Raw genomic sequence first — 25,740 nt, 5'->3', positions numbered from 1 at the left:
GTACCTAGGTACTTTGTACCTAAAATGGCACCATGAGGGATGACATTGTAAACTCTTCACTGTACTCCTGTACTTGAGTACATGTGACAATAAACATAATTCTATTCTATTCTCCTGCTCCTATTTCTTATGTTCTTATGACCTAAAACCTTAACCCCTCCCCCCCACCTCCATAGTTGCTGCCAGATGTACTGAGTATTTCTTGAATTTTCTGTTTTTATTTCTTAATTGCATTATATCATTTCAATTCCATGCAATTGGTTAACAGGATCTTTTTGAACAGATTGCAATTTTGAATATTTTAATAGCTGTCATTTTCATCAGTGTCATTCTCTTCATTAGGTCCTGCAAGAGACATCTGTGTTTCTAATTTGGCAAACAAAATGAAAGCTAGATAAATATTTTACGATTTCCTGGAGCTTTAAACTTTGGTTGTTAAGTCGAACAATATTGCTGATAAATGAATGTGTCTCTCTTGTGTGAATTTGAGTGGGACTTCTAGACATAGAACAAGATTAAAATATTTCTGCCCAATTGTACAATAATAGAATATCTACAACATCCTACAATGTGGTCCCTGTAAGAAAAGCTCAATTAGTCTCACTGTCGTACCACTTTCCCAGAACTCTAAAAAACATTTCTCTTTAAATAAAAATCAAATTCTCTTCTGAAAGCTACAGTTGAATCTGCATCCATCATCTCCTCACATTGTGAATTCCTCATTCTGGCCATGCCCTGAAAACTAAAACCATCCTTTTGCCACCTCTGATTCTTTCGCTCATCTGTTTATTGCTCCTTCTATTCATGGGAGCACATTCCATCTACTTGGACTGAATATGTCATGATTTTGACCATATCTATCAAATGTCCTTTCGGAACAGCACAACAACATCTTTTCCAATTTATCCATGAAACTTCTTTATCCCCTGAACTAATCTCATCAATCTTTTTCTGAACTCTCTCGAAGGCCTTCACATCCTTCCCAAAGTCATACAGTCCTAGGAAAGGGCCCTTCAGCCTATCAAGGCTGGACAAAAGCAAGAATCTAACTATTCAAATCCCACTTTTCATTTGAAAAACTGCACAGAGGCTGGTATCCTGTCACCAAATCACCCTTTATTGCCACAGTACCCCCTTTATGTGCACAGTACATTGGCTGTACTCCAGCCAGCTCACAGTCAGTCCCCAAACTGAGGAGATTATAAATTACCTGTTCATATTATTTATTTATTTACTTTTTAAAACAGCAATAGTGCCTATTTCTCTCCAGCACTTGTGTCGTGTGCATGTAGATGCAGGACACAGTTAAGAAACATCGAGTGCAGTAAACTTTATTTGTATTCCACCACCAGGAAGAAAAAACATCCAAGTGGCCAGTGACATATAGTGCCCTCATCAAGGACAATGCCTAAGTGACTGAGAAAGTGAAAGGAGAGTAGGGATTAAATCAAAGTAGAATTGGAGAGGGAAATATACTATCCCCTGTTTATATTTTCTATAAACCTCCACATGACCACCACAAACAGTGGTAGTCTTAGTTTATTTCCCAGCACCAATGTCATGTGCATGCAGGTGTAGGACACAGTGAAGGACGAGTGCAGAAACTTTTATTCATTTTCCACCACCAGGAAGAAAGGAAACACCCGTGTGGTGAGAAGGGCACTAAGTGAATGAAACAGTGAAGGGGAGGGTAGGGATTAAATCAACGTGGAATTGGAGGGGAAATAAAACAATCCCCTATTTATTTTTTTTAGTGTTTATAATCTCCTGCTTATGTATTGTTTTTGTTTTTTTAAATGTCCTTTTTTTGTTTTTTCCCCTCTTTCTATTTTACCCCTACACTACCAGCTAACAGTGGTAGTGCTTATATTATTTTCCCCAGCATCAATGTTATATGTGTACAGGTGTGAGACATAGTTCCACTGTTCATTTTTTAAAAATTTCTTTATTCAATTTCCACCAAAAGAAAGAAAGGAAACACCTGAGTGGCCAGTGACAAGCAGTGCCCTTCTCATCAAAGGGCAATGCTGCACAATCAAACAGTTGAAGGGGAGGGCATGATTAGATCCCACAGTCCAAAGATGTGCGGGTCAGGTGAATTGGCTATGCTAAATTGCCCGTAGTGTTAGATATTGACTGGGAGAGCTATAGCTCGAGTTCATTAGATGGGTCGGTGTTTATCCAATGTGTGCAGGAGGGTTTCCTGACACAATATGTAGACAGGCCAACAAGAGGTAAGGCTATACTGGATTTGGTTCTAGGTAATGAACCAGGCCAGGTGTTAGACTTGGAGGTAGGTGAGCACTTCGGGGACAGTGACCACAACTCGGTGACTTTTACTTTAGTAATGGAGAGGGATAAGTGTGCGCCGCAGGGGAAGAGTTATAGCTGGGGGCAGGGAAATTATGATGCAGTGAGGCATGACTTAGGATGTGTGGATTGGAAAAACAGGCTTCAAGAGAAGAACACTAATGAGATGTGGGGATTGTTCAAGGAGCAGCTACTACGTGTCCTCGATAAGTATGTACCAGTCAGGCATGGTGTAAAGGGCCTTGTGAGGCAGCCGTGGTTTAGTAAGGAATTGGAATCCCTTGTGAAAGGGAAGAAGGCGGCATATGTAAAGATGAGGCGTGAAGGTTCAGTTGGGGCGATAGAGAGTTAGAAGGTAGCCAGGAAGGATCTAAAGAGAGAGCTAAGAGAAGCGAGAAGGGGACATGAAAAGTCTTTAGCTGGTAGGATTAGGGAAAACCCAAAGGCTTTCTATAGGTATGTCAGGAATAAAAGGATGACTAGGGTAGGTATCGGTCCAGTCAAGGATAGTAGTGGGAAGTTGTGTGTGGAGGCGAAGGAGATTGGAGAGACACTAAATCAATACTTTTCATCAGTATTCACTCAGGAACAGGACACTGTTGCTGATGTGAATATGGAGTCACAAATGATTAGAATGGATGGCCTGGAAATATGCAGGGAAGAGGTTCTGGGAATATTGGAAAGGATGAAAATAGATAAGTCTCCTGGGCCTGATGGCATTTACCCTAGGATCCTATGGGAAGCTAGGGAGGAGATAGCAGAGCCATTGGCCTGGATTTTTATGTCGTCATTGTCAACGGGAATAGTACCAGAGGACTGGAGGATAGCGAATGTGGTCCCCTTGTTCAAGAAGGGGAGTAGGGAAAACCCTAGTAACTATAGGCCAGTGAGTCTGACTTCAGTGGTGGGCAAAGTCTTAGAGAGAATGGTAAGGGATAAGATTTATGAACATCTGGATAGGAATAACGTGATCAAGGATAGCCAGCATGGTTTTGTGAAGGGCAGGTCGTGCCTCACAAACCTTATTGAGTTCTTTGAGAAGGTGACTAAGGAAGTGGACGAGGGTAAAGCAGTAGATGTTGTGTATATGGATTTTAGTAAGGCGTTCGATAAGGTTCCCCATGGTAGGCTAATGCTAAAACTACGGAGGTATGGCATTGAGGATACATTAGAGGTTTGGATTAGGAATTGGCTGGCTGGAAGGAGACAGAGGGTAGTAGTTGATGGACTATGTTCATCTTGGAGTGCAGTTACTAGCGGTGTACCACAAGGATCTGTTTTGGGACCATTGCTTTTTGTTATCTTTATAAATGATCTAGAGGAAGGGCTTGAAAGCTGGGTAAGCAAGTTTGCGGATGACACAAAAGTCGGTGGAGTTGTGGATAGTGAGGAAGGAAGTGGTAGGTTACAGCGGGATATAGATAAGTTGCAGAGCTGGGCAGAAATGTGGCAAATGGAATTCAATGTAGCTAAGTGTGAAGTCATTCACTTTGGTAGGAGTAACAAGAAGATGGATTACTGGGCTAATGGTAGGCTACTTGGTAGTGTGGATGAGCAGAGGGATCTTGGTGTCCATGTACACAGATCTCTGAAAGTTGCCACCCAGGTAAATAGTGCTGTGAGGAAGGCATATGGTGTACTGGGCTTTATTGGTAGAGGAATTGAGTTCCGGAGTCCTGAGGACATGTTGCAACTGTATAAGACTCTGGTGCGGCCTCATCTGGAGTATTGTGTGCAGTTTTGGTCGCCATACTATAGGAAGGACGTGGAGGCATTGGAACGAGTGCAGAGGAGGTTTACCAGGATGTTGCCTGGAATGGTAGGAAAATCTTATGAGGAAAGGCTGAGGCACTTGGGGCTGTTCTCATTGGAGAAGAGAAGGTTTAGGGGAGATTTGATAGAGGTGTATAAGATGATTAGGGGTTTAGATAGGGTCGACACTGAGAACCTTTTACCGCTAATGGAGTCAGGTGTTACTAGGGGACACAGCTTTAAATTAAGGGGTGGTAGGTATAGGACAGATGTTAGGGGTAGATTCTTTACACAGCAGGTTGTGAGTTCATGGAATGCCCTGCCAGTAGCAGTGGTGAACTCTCCTTCTTTATGGTCATTTAAGCGGGCATTGGATAGGCATTTGGAAGTTATTGGGCTAGTGTAGGTTAGGTAGGATTCGGTCGGCGCAACATCGAGGGCCGAAGGGCCTGTACTGCGCTGTATCTTTCTATGTTCTATGTTCTATGTGTTAGGTAAGGGGTAAACGTATGGGTGGGTTGCGCTTCGGCGGGTCGGTGTGGACTTGTTGGGCCGAAGGGCCTGTTTCCACACTAAGTAATCTAATCTAATCTAAATCAAAATAGAGTTGGAGGGAGAAATGAAAGACCCCACTCCCTGTGGTGTCCACCTCTCCCTGAAAACCTCAAGGGTGCTGTTAGACACTGCATGCTCCCTCACCTGGTTCTAACTTTTTTTTTTCTGTTCTCTTGGGTTTTTTTCTTTTTCCTTTACACCCACACTACTGCCTAACTGTGGTATTGCTTATATACTTCCCCAGCACCCATGTTGTGTGTGTGCAAGCATGAGTTACCCTGTTCATATATTTTTTTTGCAAATCTCCTGGTTATATTTATTTTCCCCCTACCCAACTGCAGTTGTGCTTATATGTTTCCCCAACCTCATATTGTGTGTGTGGGTAGGTGTGAGACATCGTTCCCCTATTTATATTGGTCAACAAAGGCTTTTCTGATTGGTCAAAGTTAACAACCTCAATCAAGGATTTCATAGTCAACAAGAGCCACCTGATTCCAATTACAGCCCACTCAAAAACCAAAAGAAATGTGAATGCTGGAAACCTGAAACTAAAACAGAATTTGCCGGATAATCTCAGCAGGTCTGGCAGCATCTGTGAAAAGAAATCAGAGGTAATATTTCTGATCCTTCTTCACAACTGATGGTAGCTTGGGAAAATACAGTTTTTATACAGATGATAAGGTGGGGGAAGGGGAAAAGGGAAATGATAGATTGAGCACAAAGAACAAGGATTTGGGCAGACAAAGGAGTGGTTAAAAGTTAGTCTGGGGGAATGAATAGCTGCTAATGGGGATAATGGGTAGTGTGTGGTAGTAGCCCATGTAGCGACAAGGCCAATAGACAATAGACAATAGGTGCAGGAGTAGGCCATTCTGCCCTTCGAGCCTGCACCACCATTCAATATGATCATGGCTGATCATCCTTAATCAGTATCCTGTTCCTGCCTTATCTCCATAACCCTTGATTCTTGAGAGCTCTATCCAACTCTTTCTTAAATGAATCCAGAGACTGGGCCTCCACTGCCCTCTGGGTGAAGAAGTTTCTCCTCATCTCTGTCCTAAATGGTCTACCCCATATTTTTAAGCTGTGTCCTCTGGTTTGGCACTTGCCCATCAGTGGAAACATGTTTCCTGCCTCCAGAGTATCCAATCCTTTAATAATCTTATATATCTCAATCAGATCCCTTCTCAATCTTCTAAACTCAAGTGTATACAAGTTCAGTCGCTCCAATCTTTCAGCGTAACGTAGTCCCGCCATTCCAGGAATTGACCTAAGCTGCACTCCCTCAATAGTCAGAATGTCTTTCCTCAAATTTGGAGATCAGAACTGCACACAATGCTCCTGGTGTGGTCTCACCAGGGGCCTGTACAGCTGCAGAAGAACCTCTTTGCTTCTATACTCAATCCTTCTTGTTATGAAGGCCAGCATGCTATTAGCCTTCTTTACTACCTGCTGTACCTGCATGCTTGCCTTCATTGACTGGTGTACAAGAACACTCAGATCTCTCTGTACTGCCCCTTTACCTAAATTGATTCCATTTAGGTAGTAATCTGCCTTCCTGTTCTTGTCATCAAAGTGGATAACCATACATTTATCCACACTAAACTGCATCTGCCATGCGTCTGACCACTCACCCAACCTGTCCAGGTCATCCTGTAATCTCCAAACATCCTCCTCACATTTCACCCGGCCACCCAGCTTCGTATCATCAGCAAATTTACTAATGTTATTACTGATACCATCTTCTATATCATTAATATATATTGTAAAAAGCTACGGTCCCAGCACTAATCCCTGCGGTACCCCACTGGTCACTGCCTACCATTCCGAAATGGAGCCGTTTATCACTACTCTTTGTTTCCTATCAGCCAATCAACTTTCAATCCAAGTTAGTAGTTTGCCCCCAATACCACGCGCCCTAATTTTGCTCACTAACCTCCTGCGTGGGACTTTATCAAAAGCTTTCTGAAAGTCCAGGTACACTACATCTACTGGATCTCCCTCGTACATCTTCAGAGTTACATCCTCAAAAAATTCCAGAAGATTAGTCAAGCATGATTTCCCCTTCATAAATCCATGCTGACTCTGACCTATCCTGTTACTACTATCCAGATGTGTCATAATTTCATCCTTTATAATTGACTCCAGCATCTTTCCCACCACTGAGATCAGACTAACTGGTCTATAATTTCCTACTTTCTCTCTCCCACCCTTCTTAAAAAGTGGTACAACTTTAGCCACCCTTCAATCCGCAGGAACTGATCCCGAATCTATCGAACTCTGGAAAATAATCACCAACGCATCCACCTTTCTCGAGCCACCTCCTTCAGTACCCTGAGATGTAGACCATCAGGCCCCAAGGACTTATCAACCTTCAGACCTAACAGTCTCTCCAACACCAATTTCTGGCAAATATAAATTCCCTTAAGTTCAGGTCCTTCAGCCACTGTTACCTCAGGGAGATTGCTTGTGCCTTCCCCAGTGAACACAGATCTGAAGTATTAATTCAATTCTTCTGCCATTTCTTTGTTCCCCGTAATATTTTCTTCTGTTTCTGTCTTCAAGGGCCCAATTTTAGTGTTAACCATTTTTTTGCCTTTCACATAACTAAAAAAGCTTTTAATATCCTCCTTTATATTTTTGGCCAGTTTACCTTTGTACCTCATTTTTTCTCTGCGTATTTCCTTCTTAGTAATCCTCTGTTGTTCTTTAAAAGCTTCTCAGTCCTCCGTTTTCCCACTTATCTTTGCTATGCTATACTTTTTCGCTTTTAACTTTTTATATGTTTCTTAACTTCCCTCGTCAGCCATGGCCACCCCTGCCTCCTCCTCCAATCTTTCTTCCTTTTTGGAATGAACTGATCCTGTATCTTCTGCATTATAAACAGAAATATCCGCCATTGTTCCTCCACTGTCATCCCTGCTAAGGTATTGCACCATTGAACTTTGGCCAGCTCCTCCCTCATAGCTCCATAGTTCCCGTTATTCAACAGAAATATTGTCACTTCCTATTGTACCCTCTCCCTCTCAAATTGCAGATTGAAGCTTATTGTATTATGGTCACTACTTCCCAATGGCTCCTTCACTTCGAGATCCCTGATCAATTCTGGTTCGTTGCACAATACCAGATCCAGAATTGCCTTCTCCCTGGTAGGCTCCAGCACCAGCTGTCCTAAGAATCCATCTCTGAGGCACTCCACACAGTCTCTTTCTTGAGGTCCAATACCATCCTGATTCTCCCAGTCTACCTGCATGTTGAAATCCCCCATAACAACTGTAGCAACATCTTTCCGACAGGCCAATTTCAGCTCCTGATTCAACTTACATCCGGCATCCAGACTACTGTTTGGGGGCCTGTAGATAACTCCCAAGAGGGTCTTTCTACCCTTGGAATTTCTCAGCTCTATCCACACTGACTCTATATTCCCTGATTCTAGGTCGCCCCACGCAAGGGACTGAATATCATCTCTTACCAACATGGCCACTCCACCCCCTCTGCCTGTCATGTCTGTCCTTACGATAGCACATGTAGCCTTGAATATTCATTTCCCAGGCCCTGTCCACTTGAAGCCACGTCTCAGTTATCCTCACAATATCGTATCTGCCAATTTCCAAAAGAGCCTCAAGATCATCCATCTTATTTCTAATGCTTCGTGCATTCACGTATAGTATTTTTAATTTGTTACTGCCCTCACCCTTCCCATCAACTCCTATTTCACTCAACCTTACAGCATGATCCCTTTTTGAGTTTTTTGCTTCATTGATACAGTTGTCTTCCTTGTCTTCTCTTGTTCTAACTTTCTTTTCAATTTCATTCCTAAACATCCAGTTTGTCCCCTCCCCACCCCCCACCCACCTCCTCCACTACTTAGTTTAAACGCAGCTGTGTTGCAGTAGCAAACCTGCCTTCCAGAATGCTGGTCCCTAACCTATTAAGGTGCAAACCGTCTCTCTGGTATAATTTATGCTTACCACAAAACATACCCCAGTGATCCAAGAATTTAAATTCTTGCTTCCTGCACCAGTTCCCCAGCCACACGTTCAAGTCCATTATCTCCCTGTTTCTGGCCTCACCAGCCTGAGGAACTGGAAGCAAACCGGAGATAACCACCCTGGACGTCCTGCTTTTTAGCCTCCTTCCTAGTTCTCCGCAGTCCCGCTGTAGAATGTTCCTCCTCTTCTTCCCAACATCATTTGTGCCGACATGTACCACCACTTCTGGCTCTTCACCTTCGTCCTTGAGGATTTCCTGCACTCTGTCTGTGATGTCCTTAATCCTGGAACCAGGAAGGCAACACACCATCCTTAAACCCCGCCAGTTGCCACAGAAACCCCGGTCAGTTCCTCTCACTATGGAGTCCCCTATCACCACAGCTCTGTGTGATGTCTGACTCCTCGGCTCTGCCTCCATGCCAACTTTTGATTGACAGATCTGGCTGCCTCGCAGACTGGCAGTGTCATCTGTCTCTACTGTTTCCAAAAGATTCAACTTGTTCCTGACAGGTACTTCCCCCGTGGTCTCTTGCACCTGTCTCCTCTCTGCCTTCCTCATCCTCTGCTCTCTTCTGGTATGGTCAGTGTAATAACCTCGCTGAAGGTCCTGTCCAGAAAGATCTCGTTCTCTTGGATGAGCCTACGGTCCTCGAGTTCTTTCACCAGTGCTGCAATATGCTCTGTCAGTAGCTGAATGTGCACACACTTTCCACACTTATACGAGCCAGACACACCAGAGTCGTTGACCTCCCACATCAAGCACGTAGCACACTGAACCAGCTTGGCAGTCATGTCTTCACCCTCTTCAATTGTGGCGTAATCACTTCACTCAACCTCCTTGTCAAAGACTCCTGAGCTAAAGCCTCACTCTTCAATCCACAGGAACTTGAATGGGGGTGGAAAGCAGAGTGGAAAGTGTTCAAGCCCTAATGTTGTTGAACTCAATATTAAGTCCAGAATGTTGCAGGGTTCCCAAGTGGAAAATGAGGCTTCATTCTTTCAGGTTGCGCCGAGCTTTGCTGGAGCACTGCAGCAAGCCTGAGACAGAGACGATGGCCAGGGAGTATGTGGTGTGTTGAAATGGCAGGCAACTCGGAGCTCAGGGTCTTTTTTGTGGATAAAATATTGGTGTTCTATGAAGTGGTCACCCAATCTGTCCTTCATTTCCTCTATCAATGTAGAGGAGGCCACATTGAGAGCAGCAAACACACCACCATATTTCCTGCTATCGTTTAGCCTACATGTGATTCCAGACCCACAACAGGGTGGTTGATGCTCAATTGCTCTCTGAAGTTACTGAGCAAGCCACTCAGTTGTATCAGTTGCTATGAAGTCTCAACAAAGAAATGAAACTGGACGGACCACCTGGTATTGACTTAAGCACCAGAAAAGACAGGAACATAAACAGTGCTGTTGATCCAGCAAAGTCTTACTGATGAGCATGTGGGGGCTAGTGTGAAAACTGAGAGAGTTGGCAAAGACGTTGCTGCAGAGGTTCCAAAGAGTAGTTTCCTAGGTCCAAGCTTCTTCAGCTGTTCATCAAAAACCTTCACTCCATCATAAGGTCAGAAGTGGGGAAGTTCACCGATGATAGCACAAATTTAAGCACCGTTCATGATATCTCGGACACTGAAGCTGTCCATGTTAAAATGCAACAAGGACTGGACAATATCCAGGTTTGGGCTGACAAGTGGCAAGCAACATTTGCGCCACACAAAAACCAGGCTATAACATAATTAAGAAGAGACAATCTAACCACCGCCCCTTGACAATCAATGGTATTAATATCACTGAACATTCCACAATCAATATCCTTGTGGTTAACACTGTCCAGAAACTCACCTGGGCTCACCACATAAACACAGTGGCTATAAGAATCCCAGTTCTATGGTGTGTAACTCACCTCCTGACTCCCCAAAGCTTGTCCACCATCTACAAGGCACAAGTTAGGACTGTGATGGAATACTCCTGACCTGCCTGCATGCTTGCAGCTCCATGAAAACTCAAGAAGCTTGACAGCATCTAGGACAGAACAGCCCGCTTGATTTGTACCACATCCACAAATAGCCACTCCCTCCTTCATCGATGCCCAGTAGCACTATGGAAATTCACCAAAGATCCTGAGACAGCATCTTCCAATACATAATCCCTTCTATCTAGAAGGGTGACAGATACTTTGGAACACCACTAACTGCATATTCCCCATTAAGCCCATTCACCATCCTGACTTAGAAATATATCACCACTCATTCACTGTCATGGGGTCAAGATGCTGGAACTCCCTCTCTGATAGCACTGTGGGTCAACCTACAGTACGTGGACGGTGGTGGTTCAAAAAGGAAATTCACCACCATCTTCTCAAGGGCAACTAAGGAGGTAATAAATGTTGGCCAGCTAGTGACACCCACAACCCATGAATGACTAAACAAAAAGTAACCTGGGATACATCTCATCCAGCCCTAGAGATTTATGTATCATTAAGCCTGCCAAAGCACTCTAAAATTTCCAAAAGCAAATACTGTGACTGTGGTTGAACCAGTATTTTGTTCAGCTTCACCATATGTTAATTGTTTTTGCACTTTACGTCTCAATTTATGAAGGTCTAGGATCCTGTTGACCTATTTACCTAATTTCTCAACTTGACTCACTACTTTCAACAATATGTGCGCACAAACTGCCAGGCCCCTATGGTTTATTTAAGTCATAGCATCATACAACACAGAAACAGACCCCTTAGTCAAACCAATCCATGTTGAACATAATCCCAAACTAACTAATCCCACATGCTCCTGACTCATCTCCCTTCAAACCTTCCCTCATCATGTACCTATGCAAGTGTCTTTTAAATATTGTAATTATACCCACATCCACTACTTCCTCAGGAAGTTCAGTCCACAGATGAACCACACTCTGAAAAAAATTACCCCCAAGTCTTATTAAAATCTTTCTCCCCTCACCTTAAAGATGTGCCACTTAGTCTTAAAATCCCCCATCCTTAGAAAAAGACAATGACTGTTAACTCTATCTATACTCATTATTATTTTATAAACTTCTATAAGACCACCTCGCAATCTCCTACATTCCAGTGAAAAAAATCCCAGCCAATCCAGCCTTTCTTTATAACTCAAACCTTCCATACCTGGCAAATGTCTTCTGAATCCTTTCCAGCTTAATAAAATCCTCCCTATAACTGGGCGACCACAGCAAAGAAGGTTACCGCAGAGGAAACAGGATCTGGATCAAATGGGCCAATGGGCTGAGGAGTGGTAGATGGAGTTTAATTTAGATAAATGTGAGATGCTGCATTTTGGGAAAGCAAATCAGAGCAGGACTTATACACTTAATGATAAGGTCCTAGGGAGCGTTGCTGAACAAAGAGATCTTGGAGTGCCGGTCCATTGTTTCTTGAAAGTAGAGGCACAGGTAGATAGGATAGTGAAGAACGTATTTGGTATGCTTTCCTTTATTGGTCAGACCATTGAGTATAGGAGTTGGGATATCAAGATGTGGCTGTACAGAATATTGGTTAGGCTACTTTTGGAATATTGTGAGCAATTCTGGTCTCCCTCCTATTGGAAGGATGTTGTGAAACTTTAAAAGGTTCAGAAAAGATTTCCAAGGATATTGCCAGGGTTGGAGGATTTGAGCTATGGGGAGAGGTTGAATAGGCTGGGGCTGTTTTCCTTGGAGCATCAGAGGCTGAGGGATGACATTATAGAGGTTTATAAATTCATGAAGGGCATAGATAGGGTAAATAGAAAAGTTCTTTTCCCTGGGATGGGGAGTCCAGAGTTAGAGGGCATGGGTTTAGGGTGAGAGGAGAAAGATATAATCGGGACCTAAGGGGCAACATTTTCATGCATTTATGGAATAGCTGCCAGAGGAACTGGTGAAGGCTGATATGTTTATAGCATTTCAAAGCATCTGGATGGGTATATGAATTGGAAGGGATAAGAGGGATATGGGCCAAGTGCTAGCAAATAGGACTAGATTAGGATAGGATATCTGGCTGTCATGGACGAGATGGACTGAATAGTCTGTATCCGTGCTGTACATCTATATGACTACATGACCAGAACTGGACAGAGTACTCCAGACAGGCCTGACCAATGTCATGGATAATGTCAACATTAGTTCCAAACTCCTGGTTTGTACTTTTCTCATTCTTCCTGATATGATTTCTTGGGTCAAACAACAGTGCCAACATGGTATGGTCTGACCACTGCCCTGTGTGTTAGCTGATCTAACGTGTACCACAAAAACGTACTTCTTGATGAGTTAGATGTCTTGACATTCATTAATGGTATTAACCACTTACACGAACATATCACAAAGATATACATTACCTTAGTTCTATGCTTACTGAAGTCATTGTACATGATTGATTGGCTGAGACACTATAGTGTCTCCATAGCACTGAGTGGGGATTGACTGGAAATGTGCACTATTGTCCTAAACCCTCACATGTTGTGCTGTTCATGTAATTGTCTAAAAGGTGCAATGCCTGTCAGGTCAGGAATTTATGCCATTAGACACTTCCTACCAAAATGTACCACTTCACATTCCTCTGCATTAAATGCTATCTGCCTAGTATCCACCCATTCCACAAAACTACCAGCGACCTCTTGAAGGTCTAATGCTGTACTGCTCACATTTTATCAGACTTCTAGGCTTTGTGTCTGCACACTTTGAAATTCTGTCCCACATACCCAGGTATAAACTAACATTAGAAGAAGTAGTCCTTGTACCAATGCCCTAGGCACTCCAAAATATATCATCCTCCAGTCTGAAAAATAACTGTTCACCAGTTATAGGGAGGATTTTATTAAGCTGTTCTTTATTACCCAACCAATTCTGTGTCCATGCCAATGTGCTGCCTCGCTGGGGTTGTGAGCTGGAAATCAAGACCGATTGTTGCCAGGACCAACACAAAGGTTTTATCAGTAAGCAAAATTCCTCTATTTATATGTCTCTGTTAGCCTATTAAATACTGAATTAAATATGTTTTGCCTTCAACAAATCTGTTCTGACTTTCCTTAATTAACCCACATTGTTCAATAACTGTCAATTTTTCATTTTCAAAGTTAAACTGATCGGTCTGTACTTGTTGCATTATTCCTTGCACTCTTTTTTGGAAAGGTTGCAATTTTCTGGTTCTTGGTGTTAGGTATTAGACTTTTGGATGCTGCGGTTCAGCCTCAAGACTTGAAGTCAGAATGTACAAAACGTTGGTGAGGCCACACTTGGAATGTTGGGAACAGTTCTGGTCCCCATATTTCGGGAAGGATGTGGAAACATTGGAAAATGTGCAGACGAGATTTACCAGGATGTTGCCTGGTCTGGAGGGAAGGTCTTATGAGGAAAGGCTGAGAGACTTGAACTTGTTCTCATTGGCAAGAACAAGGCTAAGAGAGGATTTGATAGAGACATACAAGATGATCAGATGATTAGATAGGGTAGACAGTGAAAGTCTTTTTCCTAGGATGATGACGTCAGCATGTACGAGGGGGCATAACTACAAATTGAGGGGTGATAGATTTAAGACAGATGTCAGAGGCAGGTTCTTTACTCAGAGAGTGGTAAGGGCGTGGAATGCCCTACCTCCTAACGCAGTCAACTCAGCCACATTAGGGAGATTTAAACAATCCTTAGATAAGCACATGGATGATTTTGGGATAGTGTTGGGAGACGAGCTGAGAATAGTTCACAGGTCGGTGCAACATCGAGGGCCGAAGGGCCTGTTCTGCGCTGTATTGTTCTATGTTCTATGTACACTGCTTCCCATGAAGCAAGCTCCAACAGCCTTCCCTGAACATGCATGTGTAAACATTTGAACTATCATTACTACTACCATTACTATTCACCCCCTGCCACCATTCACCTCTCACCAATGAACAAGCAGCCCAACAAGTATGTCTATGAATTATGGTATATTCTTTTCCTGTACATAATTGTTTTAAGTTAAATTATTAAAAAGAGCAAACCATCACAGCAAACCTGAAAATTCCTCTGAACTCCAAGTAACACTTCTCCTCGCCTCCAGTGGTTACCTTGGTTGCCACTTTGCGACCAGAGCAACTGTGTCGAATTAGCAAATTTTCTGAAGACCTTAAAGGAAACAAAATTGCTTTGGTGTGATAAAGTCTGATTTTTAAAAAAATTGTAATCAATTCTTTTTTTGTGTGCCACTTAAGTCATTTGTAAATCAAGAAACTGGCATAGCTAATACTTCCAAAATTGAATTTATCAGCTATCAATATGGGGATTACTGTTAGAAGACAGTGTTTTAATTTTAGGCTGAATGTGTGTTTAATGAAATAAATCGTAAGTATTTTGCACTTTTGTGTAACTATAAGATAGAAAAAGTAGAAGTAAAAATCTAATTCTGGATATTTACATTTCTACTCTAGCAAAGGTTTGTTCTAATTTATAGATATCATTTAAAAGAATGATTTATTACTACAGTAAGAAAAGTGTTACCTGTAACGACCCAATTGTAACTCCATTCATGTGATACCAAAAGCTCAGTTTACACTTTGGACCAGAAAGACTTATCACTGGTGTGATGATGTCAGCTGTTTGACCAAATTCTCCATTTGAACTATCAGCATAAAGATACCAACCCTGCTTTGTGCCCCTGCAGGTAAAAGTTAAATATTTAAAGTTGGTTTGTTTAATATTGCAATCCACAGTCAGGCATTTTATTGTTCTTGTTTTATGCTGCAAATGTAGTTTTGTACAGCATATAAATTAATCAATGTTTTTGATGATTTTTGAGACATTATAATTGAGTTTTCTTAACCTAATGACACAATTCATAATTTTTGACCTTTATCTGAATACTAATATGGTTTCACATTTAATCGATAAACTAGAGTTGATAAACTGAAAATCAGATCATATCACTACAGATGACTCTTAAATACTTTGGAGCTTCATTTAATTATGAAAATATAGACAAGTGTGAGACAATGTAAAATCTGTAAGCAGTGATTTAAAATTATTTGGGTATTGCTTTTATGCTGAACTGGGTGTCACTCTTTAAGGATATGGGATAGATCATTAGGACAAAGATGAGAAGAGCTTTATTCACCCAGAGTGTGATGAGCCTGCAGAATTCCTTGCTACAGTAGACAGTTGAAGCCAAAACTCTGAATGTTTTTGAGGAGGAATTAGATATAGATATTGGGGCTAAAGCCATCAAAGGGTATGGGGCGAAATTGGAACAGAGTACAAAGTAGGATGATCAGCCATGATCATACTGAATGACCGAGCAGGCCCAAAGTGCTGAATACCTTCTCCTGGACTGAATTTCTATATAGATATGTATTGTACCTCTTTCAAAATTGTTTTATTGGATGTTTGTGAGAAGTTTTGAAAAATGATTTGTTTGGCCTTCCTAAAGGCGAGTAATGAAATGCTTGTGCAGAGTTACTTTGCATTATGGATTTTATTGTGCAAATAGTGGAGAACTGTAAAAGTCTTGAAAACTATCAAGGAATGTGCTCCTAAGAAGGAATGCCTTTGTATTTGTCCCTGAGCTTGCCTTCAGCTGAAAGAAAAGGAAACAAATTCTGCACTTCATATTGCAATACCCAGTGAGAAGTCCTGCCCAAATGCTCAAAGATCTGTAGGTCAAAAATCAGCTTGTTCAATCACATGTAAACATATGACAGAAAGCGTTGACCTTGAGTAAAATTGTCTTGGAATTGAAGGAGCAGCCAACAATGACTGCTATTGTTAACACTTACAGGGAGCTTGTTGGGCACAACAGGCTAACTAGCTGCCTCTGAGTCTGCGAACACAATATCATTAGTGTTTTTATCTGAATCTGCACAAAGCGAAGTATCTACTGAAATTTTGTCACAATTTATGTATCAGAAATTTACTGTTTAGATGCTGGCCGAAGGCAACTTTAAACCCCTTCCAGAAAAGGATAGGTGGAATGCCTTGAGTCATTTATTTTTACAAGGCATCACATTAAAATTGCATCACTTATTATAGTATGCAAACATTTTTTTTAGGTCACATGGCATTTGTGGTCCCTTTGACCAAATTAATAAAACCTTTAATTCCCTTTATGCCTCTGGTGGAACTGAAATGCAAGCTTTCTGTGTTAAGAGTGTTAAAAATTCTGTTGTGGCATGTGGACATCACTGACTGGCTCCCACTGCTGAGGTGGCAGCCTTGAAATCAATCCTTTTTCTCTGCACAGCTGGTGATTGGTTGTTAAACAAAAGGTACAAAATGAAAAGTGTGCGAAACATTGGCCTCCGCACATGCAGGAGACTGTTCTTGTCAAAATGGGGCATCCATGCTGAGGCTGATATCTCATTAATATATTGAAATCAGGCACCCACAGTAGCAACCTAATTTGAAATTGACTAGGTTTGGGAAACTTCGCATTGAAATGGGGGCACAGTTGAGTGGCACTTTGTTGACATAGTTAAAGGTCAGGAAGTCTAGTTGAAATTAAAGAAGCACCACCCCTCCATTAGTTCAGGAAAGCTGAGCACTATAATTGAGTCAGACGTCCTCATAGCTTGACACCTCTGGTGTTCCCTTCTCCAGTGGTCACCTGCAGCTCCCTCCACCTCATACTCTTTCTACTGCTCCTCCTTATTCTCTTTGGTTTCGGCAGTTCCAAGCAAAACCACCCATGGCAGCACAACATTGGAAGTTTCTCTGACAGTACCAACTCAAACCTCTCCAAGTAATCGAGTCGCAGTGTCACTGAGAGAACTGAGATAGCTGAAGTGAGTGCTGAAATCTTTGAAGTTGTAGATGGCCATGTCCATAGGGTGCAGATATCTATAGGCTCTTCAAAGAAGCCCTGGTGCTAACCGGACCTGGCTGCCATCCAATACCAGTGGCTGTGGAGTCATAACCAAGCATAGTTTCTTTATCACTTGTTCTTTCAAAGCTGTTATGAGAAACTTAGCAAAAGATTTGCAGTCATTAATATATAATAGCATAAGGGAGGTAATGGGGGGATTGCTTTTCAATGGCTGGGAGCTAGATAATCTTTATTTCTGTGATGATAATAATTCAAATAAGTAGGTTCTCAGATTCCTACCTTTTCCTGGCTTCCCAAAGGTGTAGAATGCACAGTCATGTCAAATTGAGCATTCCCTGATCAATCAGGAGCCTTTAACAATTGCATTTTCCCAATACGTATGCGAAAGTTAATGAGTTGGCACAACTTCAAGATTTCAACATACCTCTTTAGTGATAAATTGCAAATGTCATTTTGTCAGAGATAAACATTGGGATAGAATATGTGGTGAGATTTTCCCAAGGCAAGCAATATTGTGAAGAATCCAGATTGTAACTGCAATATTTCTCTCCGTATAGCCCTTTTAAAATACTACTTGTAGGCTGCCAAGTCAGCTCATCCCATCATACTGAGCCTCAGAAAACAACAACAGATTTCTTCAATTAGAGAAATGCAAGAAGTACACAACCTGAAATTACTCTTCAATGTGCTGATCACGATAAGCTCACTTGTATTTATATTCATGAAGGATTTCTAGCGACCTGAGTAGCTCCAGCAGACAAAAAGAAGCTACGAAGCAATTATTGACTGAGAAAATAATTTTAAATTGAGAACCTCTAGACTTGAGTCAAATAATTGGGAAATGGATTTTTGTAAATTTTCTAGTATCCTGATATCATCTGGGCCTTTGCCAAGCCTTCTACTGCAGTAAACTCACTCCTTATCTTATAGGCACAGGCCATTAGATGATTTAGAAAATGGCTGTTTCTTCTTAACCAAGCTATTTTTTTTATTTATCTGATTGTTAGTGAAGGGAAGTAGTCAGGGCTATGGTGACTGGTACTCTCAACTCACATTAATATTATCTTCTAATATATCTCCACTCTAAACCATTCTTCCTCAAAATTGATCTCCTTACCTCTCTTAAGTCTTTCCTTCATCTCACGATCAGTACTTCTTAGCTTTAAATCTGTCCTAATATTGCTATTAGATTTCTTTCAGTAGTTTCTCCTGCTGCACACATAATAACCCATGCTAGTCTTTGGATTCCATCCTCTTCCATTCCCTTTATTTATTTTATGCATGCCATCTGTTAAGACGTTATTCAGAAGCATTATCAGGCCACACCAATCTTTCTCACCACCACAGCTAATTCAAACACTATTATTGTATTATCCATCTATTGGTCAGGCATCAAGATGAATTTAAAGTAAAACCTGAACTGGGCTCAGAGAGGCTGCTCTGCCCCTCTCTTTGTGCTGGCAAGATGCCTGAGCCTTTTCAGGAACAAGCCTCTGTTATAGGCCACTGGCAAACTTTTGGTGGAAGACAACTGTCCCACTGCAGCATATCTGTTTTAAAAGCATGCAACATTTTCTCTCTCCTGCAGTGAATCAGCCAACACGTCAGATTGGAGTAAGGCAGGGTGAATCAGTCTTTCAGTGGGCCTTGATTTGAAGGGAGGTCATTGGAATTATTTTTGAAACATTAATGGAGCATGCCAGCTTTTCCTAAACTAACAAAACACATTTCCTTGGCTTTTCTCTGAGTGGATTCTAGAGGTGTTTCCAGATTGTTAGAAAGACCACTCATCATCTGGTTTGAATAGACAAACCATAACACTTCTCATTTGTAATTTGTAAGTTGGAAATGTAAGTCTGTCAATTTGCAGATTCAAGCAGCTTTGCACTTGATTTAAGTGGCAGGTCAGGGCCTTTGAATGGTTGCACAGGCCAGGCAGAGCATGAGTATAGTGTTCAAGTTGACCATTTCCCTGATGGCAATTACTGCTCCTTCATTTCATGCGTGAGAAACAGGTGGCCAGTAGTCATGAATTGCCCACTTCAAGTTTTGGATGAGAATAAATGCTGTTCAATCCAATATCTACAAAACTGATATCATGTTCTTTATTTCCAGATCAAAAAAATGTTGTTAGTTTGATTTACTTTCAAGTTGCACTGAGCATTGAGATCATTTACATTGGCACTAGTTTTCCCTCTCTGGAAAGTTATCTGCCTGTGCCACTATGGCAGCATTGGCCTCAGTCTGTGCCAGAAAGTGAGGTGATTTTCTGGTTGAGAACCTGACTTAATAATGCACAACCTTAGCCTCTTTGATATTGGTGCAATACGAAGAGACTGAAAACAATTACCCTGGCTGGAAATTGCAGAAATCTAGATCAAAACAATCTTCAGTTGGCTTAATAACTTATCTAACAGGGCATAACAACGTATCCCTCCTGATGAAGGGCTTTTGCCTGAAGTGTTGATTTTCCTGCTCCTCGGATGCTGCCTGACCTGCTGTGCTTTTCCAGCACCACTCTAATCTAAACTCTGGTTTCCAGCATCTGCAGTCCTCACTTTTGCCGAACTTATCCAACAGATCTAGGGGGAGCTTTCTGTTTATCTTTTCATGTGCTTTGCAGAAACCTGCAAGTGGATGGGATAACATCAGAATCATAATTTGACATCATCTTCAGTAGGATTAACCTGCAAATCTTTGCCAATGTGCCTCCCTCTGCAGGAGAACTCCTCCCCCTACCCCGCCATGTGCCTCTGTTTGCTGTTGAATCTCTTCATCACTTCGAGGGTTAATTGCACAAATATGCTTTGGAGGATGTTTCTTCTCTGTATTTCACAATCTCAGTTAATCTGAGTCCCAGAAATTCGTCAATCCCAATATTTTCCACTTCCTGCCTGAGTCCTCCTTGCTGTAAAGCAGATTGAGACAGCTGGACCATACTTGTAAGTGACCTGTAAGTTGAAATAAATGGCAGTACCTTGTGGAATCTGCTATTGTTGATAACATTTGTGTAGTAGTGGCCTTGATCTTTACTTGGGTTTCTGATTGATATAAGCCTATCATAGAAGGGGTAGAATTCATATCAATTTTAAGCCAAAACAAGATATAATGCATACGTGGTGTGATCAGTAGATGGCCTGTTACCCACTTCTCCTGGATGTATGTCAGAACCTTGTCCAGTGAACCATTGAAAAATATTTTCAGTGGCTGAAGAATCTGTCTGTTGTTTCCAACCACATGAGATCCCATTGTCAAAGTCACAGATCTTACTGACTGTAAAGAGAACAATGTCAGAGTTTTACCTTTAAAGTTTGTGGCTCATTCCTATTGCATCTTACAAAAATATTTCTAATGCATGTAATTATAAAATTCTGCAGGGTCCTGTTATAAATGCTGGAATAATTCTAGTTGTCACTAGAATAGTGGGAAGAGTTGCAGTATGAATCACTTTAGCATAAATAGTGTGAAATTACTTCGAGGAAGCAGTCTCCTACTGCTTTGGTTTCACACAATTGTAAATTGTATATTGACAACCATATGGGAAGCTTTGAAACATTATTTTTAAACTTAGTGAAGTCAAAGACTTTTACAACTTTTACAACATAAAAGGGTTTTATCTTTTGAATATGAGTGGGTCTTTGTTTATACCTGCCCAGAGCTTTCCTTATCAAGGCAGTGCAGAACCATCAAAACAATTTAATATTTGTGACTTACAGGAGGCATGGAAAGTAATGACATGTAAAAGGAGTTTGCTGGACATTAACTTAGTGCAGTTTAACCAGCGCATGCTCCAACAAGCAAGGTTATTAGGCTTGGTTGGTATTCTGGTGAGGGCTTTAGGCATTTCATTTGTGCCGATAGGCATTCAATAATAGAGATGATCAATTGCGAAGATCCAGGAGAACCACTGAAGTGGGAAATGGAGAACATTTGCATTGGGTGCCATTGAAACTGCTACAGTTTCATTGGAATGTTTGCACCACACAAATGCCAAGCAATGAATATTTCTATAAATTAACAATCTAACCACCATCGCTTGACATTCAATGGTGATACCATCACTTAGTCTCGCACTATCAATATCCTGGGGGGTTACCATTGACCAGAAATGCAATTAGACTTACCATATAAATATACTGGCTACAAGAGCAAGTCAGAGTTTAGGAATACTGTGGCAAGAAACTCACCTCCTGACTCCCTAAAACCTGTCCACCATCTTCACGGCACAAATCAAAGCTGTGATGGAATACACCTTACTTTCCTGGATTGGTGCAGCTCCAACTACACTCATCCAGGACAAAGCAGTCCACTTGTTTGGACCCCATCCACAAGCATCCATTTCTTCAGTAGCAGCAATACATACAATCTACAAGATGCATTGCAGGAATTCATCAAAAATCCTTAGAAAGTACGTTCTATCTAAAAGGACAAGCATAGCAGATTCATGGGAACACCACCCCTTCAAGTTCCCCTCTAAGCCATTCACCATCCTGAAATATATTGCCGTTCCTTCACTGTCACCGGATCAAAATCCTGGAATTCTTTAAGGGCATTATGGGTCAATCTGCTGCATGTGGACTGCACTGTTTCAGCAAGGCAGCTCACCACCACTTTCCTAAGGGCAGCTAGGGACAGGCAATAAATGCTGGCCAGCTAGCAATGCCCAAGTCCCACGAGTGAATAAAAAAGAAAGCATTGCTGTTCCTCTCAAGGACATTGGGCACATATTTATTAAAATGATTTTTTTTCTTGCTTCAGATTTAGCTCTCATTGGTTGAGTGGGAAATACTGAAGCTTCTTGGGAGACAAATCTAAAATTTGCAACAAATGGCTTCACTGGGTCCTTCAATATATGGCAGGCCTCTAACTTTAATATTTGAGATTGGAATAATTCTCATTATAAGCATCTGCCTACTATTCCTAAAACCAAAGGTGCTGCAGTGGGGCAGAAGATTCACTCCAAAATATGGGTAAGGCTGGGGACTGTCAGGAGCATAACCTGCACTATTGGCTGTTTTTCCAGTTTGCGGACGCCATCCCCCCCCCAACTGGCCCATTTTCCTGGGGGTAGGATTGGCGCAATCCAAAATCAATCCTGCCACAGCTGACTGACATCGACCACAGATGCTGCCTTCTTTGCCAACAGCTGAGGGTGCCCTTCCATCACCACCATCTTGCAAACCAGAGCCGTCACCACCTCCTCAAGTCCTGCACTGAGCCCACCAATGTTGAAGTGACCATTCTCCAGCACCATCTCTCACTGCTGGGCCCCACACTTGCTACCGTCACGAGTTGCCCGAGGGCTTGCTCTCCTAGCATTGGACTCGCTCTCCCTGAAGAGCCAACTCCTGCTACTGCTGTCACACATGCTTGAGCCGTTTCATACCTTGCCAAAGATGCTGAAAAGGTCTCCAAAAAGAAAAAAGAAAAAGCAAAAACAAATGCAAAAAAGAAGAAACAAAAAAAGACGGAGCAGACAATCTCTCAGCCAGGAGCACGGATGCAGTGGCATTACTCCACCACCACCTTATTTGGAACTAATCAATTTGGAACACAGGTTAATGTGTTGTTACGGAGTAAACAGTGCAAATTTTGAGCTTGGGCTGAGAAATGTCAAGTAATGGCTGTGTCACATGATGTCGTGAAATTACCATTTCCAAAGAGAAAGAGAGAATCTAAACCACTCCTGCTTGATATTCAATCAGATCACCATCACTGAAGGTCCCAACATCAATATCCTGAGCATTATTACAGAACAGAAACCTGACTTGACCAGATCCATAAGTACAGTAGTTATAACAGTTGGTTAAAAGTGGAAATTTTGCACTTTATAACACACTTGCTGCTTTCCAAAAGCATTTGCACGATATACAAGGTACAATTCAAGAGTAAGATCGAAAATTCTAATTGGCTGAAGATGCTTTGCAACATTCAGGACAAAGCAGCCCAAGCAGCCCATCCACCATGTCAAGATAATGCTTTGATCAGAGTGGCAGCAATATATAACGCATACACATTGTACTAGAGCAGCTAATGAAAGCTCAATTGACTGCACTTTCAAAATGCTCAAACTCTACTAACTAGAAGAATAAATGTGTGAATCCCTTCCAGGTATCCCTTCAATAGTTCGATACCACCATGACTCGGAACTATATCACCATTTCTTCACTGTTCCCCAAATGTTTGGGACACCTTTCCTTAATCGAGTTTTAGTAAATGGTATCAACGCTACAAATAAACACACTTGGCAGTCTGTTTCCACAGGTTATGGGGAGAAAGCAGGAAGAGGATGCTGAACTGGATGATCAGCCATGCCACGCTGAATAGTGGAGCAGGATCAAAGGACTGAATAGCTTAATTCTGCTCCTATTTTCTATGTTTCTACGAGTGAGAAATGGAGCTCAAAATAAGAATTATGTTATGCAAAAAAAAGCAAAAGCAAGTGTCCAGGTGATTGCACTTTGCAAAGGAGAATCACAGCTTTGTGTCTGTTTCCAATCCAAATGGATAGCACAAGATTCAGGAAACCAACTGGAATAAACAAAGTTGTCTGAACTGAGATTCAGCCTTTCTCAAGAAAAAGTCATCATCCATTTTTTCAAGGGCAATAATGAATGGACAATAACTTTTGGTATAGCTAGTGCTGTTTATTCAATGAATAAACATAAAATAGATATCAACTGACTTCTGTCTCAAAATCATTGCTATCAACATTATCATTTGTCATTTTAACTGCATTTTCTGAGAATGATATCTGAATGTTGAATTCTCCCAAGATACATTTCAATAGATAATTTAAGTTTGGAAAAGTATTGAATACCTACCGCAGGATAATTCATCTGTCTTATCTGAACAATCATCCCTGAAATCGCATTTCTTGATGATGTCAACACACTGCCCATTAGTTTTACAAATAAATTCATTGGCTGTGCAGTTATTAGGTGGAAGTGTCAAAGGTCTCGATGGGCCTGATGGTGTTGTTGGGGCTGCTGCTGGTAAATCACCTGAAAAGACCCAACAGTTACAATTGATTCTAAAAAAGATTGTTGCATTATCTATTTTAGGAACAAAAGACACCAGCGCACATCATCCTAAACCTCTGCTGAATCCCATCGCTGTCATGGGTACGTACTACATTTCTGTTAACTAACTGTTTCAAATATTTCTGTTTACCCATCTCAGAACTCAGACTCTGGAATAAATAACTTTAAACCTTTCACAGTCCCCAGTTTTGATCTGTAATTGAGCACTGCCTGGTGAAATGACAACTATGATGTTGTGTATATGAAGCTGATCAGTTTAGAGCTCTTCCTTCTTATTGATAAGCTCATTCTGATTTTTGGTCACTCTCATAAATCGACTCTTTTTGGCTCAGTGCACAATTTTCTTTGAATCTCTGTGATACACACTGGGATTCTTTTCACCATTAAAAGTGGGATTTGAATGCAATACAGTTTTCTCTTCTTGCTGTTTCAGCCAGTTCTAGCCATTACCCTATAGTTCAAAGTGGGCGACTGAACAACGTAATCTTTTCAAATATCCTCAAGCTGCCTCTGAACATTATCACAATTCAATTATCTTCTATTCTGCTGCCCAAATTCTTACCAGAGAATATCATCCTGTATTATTAATTCCACACTAAAGGCAAAAAATTGCATTTTCATTCTGCTATTTAGTGATATCTTGGAAACACATGTTGCAGGCCTGTCCACATGTCACAATAACTGACAGGAGAAGCCAGAGAAAGCACAAACCTTATTCTCATTCATGACAAAATCTGAAATTAAATGACATTTGCAAACATTGCAGAGCTGATAAACATTTCCTTGGAAGCATTTTGTTAAATGACAGATTAGTAAATATTTCTAAATTTGTGCTTTGGAAAGAAAAAACAATGAAAACGCGAAGTAGTTTAAAAGATGTTATAATATGCAATGCTTGATGATATTGAACTCATGCATAATTAATGAAGTAGTGTCTTTAAAATTCTGTGACTAGCGAGTTAACAATGAGACACGTGAGCCATGTCTCCTTTCCAGGTTTGCAAAATGAAAGTCTATCCTTTTTGCAGCTTCCAAAATGCATAGCCATCTCATGCCTGACTTTGGCTGGAGATTTCTCTGTTGTTACGGCTAGCTGAGGTGAAATTAATCAACTGCTTTCCTTTCTAATCCGCCAAGACTTAACGATATTTTTAGCACATGGCCATGCCTTACATTAACTGAAAAGTAGTTAACTATTTCTCCAAAAATCATTGAGATAATTTCAAGGTTTTTGTGAGTGGAAGGTAAAACAAGTTTGGTACTCACTAATCCTGAGAAAAGACATGAAGAT

General features: G+C 41.4%; 1 protein-coding gene across 1 annotated transcript in view; it reads right to left on the bottom strand.

Annotated features, from left to right (window-relative positions):
• malrd1 (MAM and LDL receptor class A domain containing 1) overlaps positions 1-25,740 on the bottom strand; it is a 348,342-nt gene that overhangs the window by 246,319 nt on the left and 76,283 nt on the right. Inside the window, exons 15-18 of the mRNA XM_060825709.1 lie at positions 24,231-24,410; positions 20,523-20,679; positions 15,090-15,246; positions 14,607-14,717 (exon numbers count right to left, since the gene is read on the bottom strand). Coding sequence (XP_060681692.1) covers positions 14,607-14,717; positions 15,090-15,246; positions 20,523-20,679; positions 24,231-24,410 — 605 coding nt within the window. The remainder of the gene's footprint in view (positions 1-14,606; positions 14,718-15,089; positions 15,247-20,522; positions 20,680-24,230; positions 24,411-25,740) is intronic.

The sequence above is a fragment of the Hemiscyllium ocellatum genome, chromosome 5 (assembly GCF_020745735.1).
Source record: "Hemiscyllium ocellatum isolate sHemOce1 chromosome 5, sHemOce1.pat.X.cur, whole genome shotgun sequence".
NCBI classification, from domain to species: Eukaryota; Metazoa; Chordata; class Chondrichthyes; order Orectolobiformes; family Hemiscylliidae; genus Hemiscyllium; species Hemiscyllium ocellatum.
Note: the sequence above shows the minus strand (reverse complement) of the source record. Positions and strands in the feature narration are given on the sequence as shown.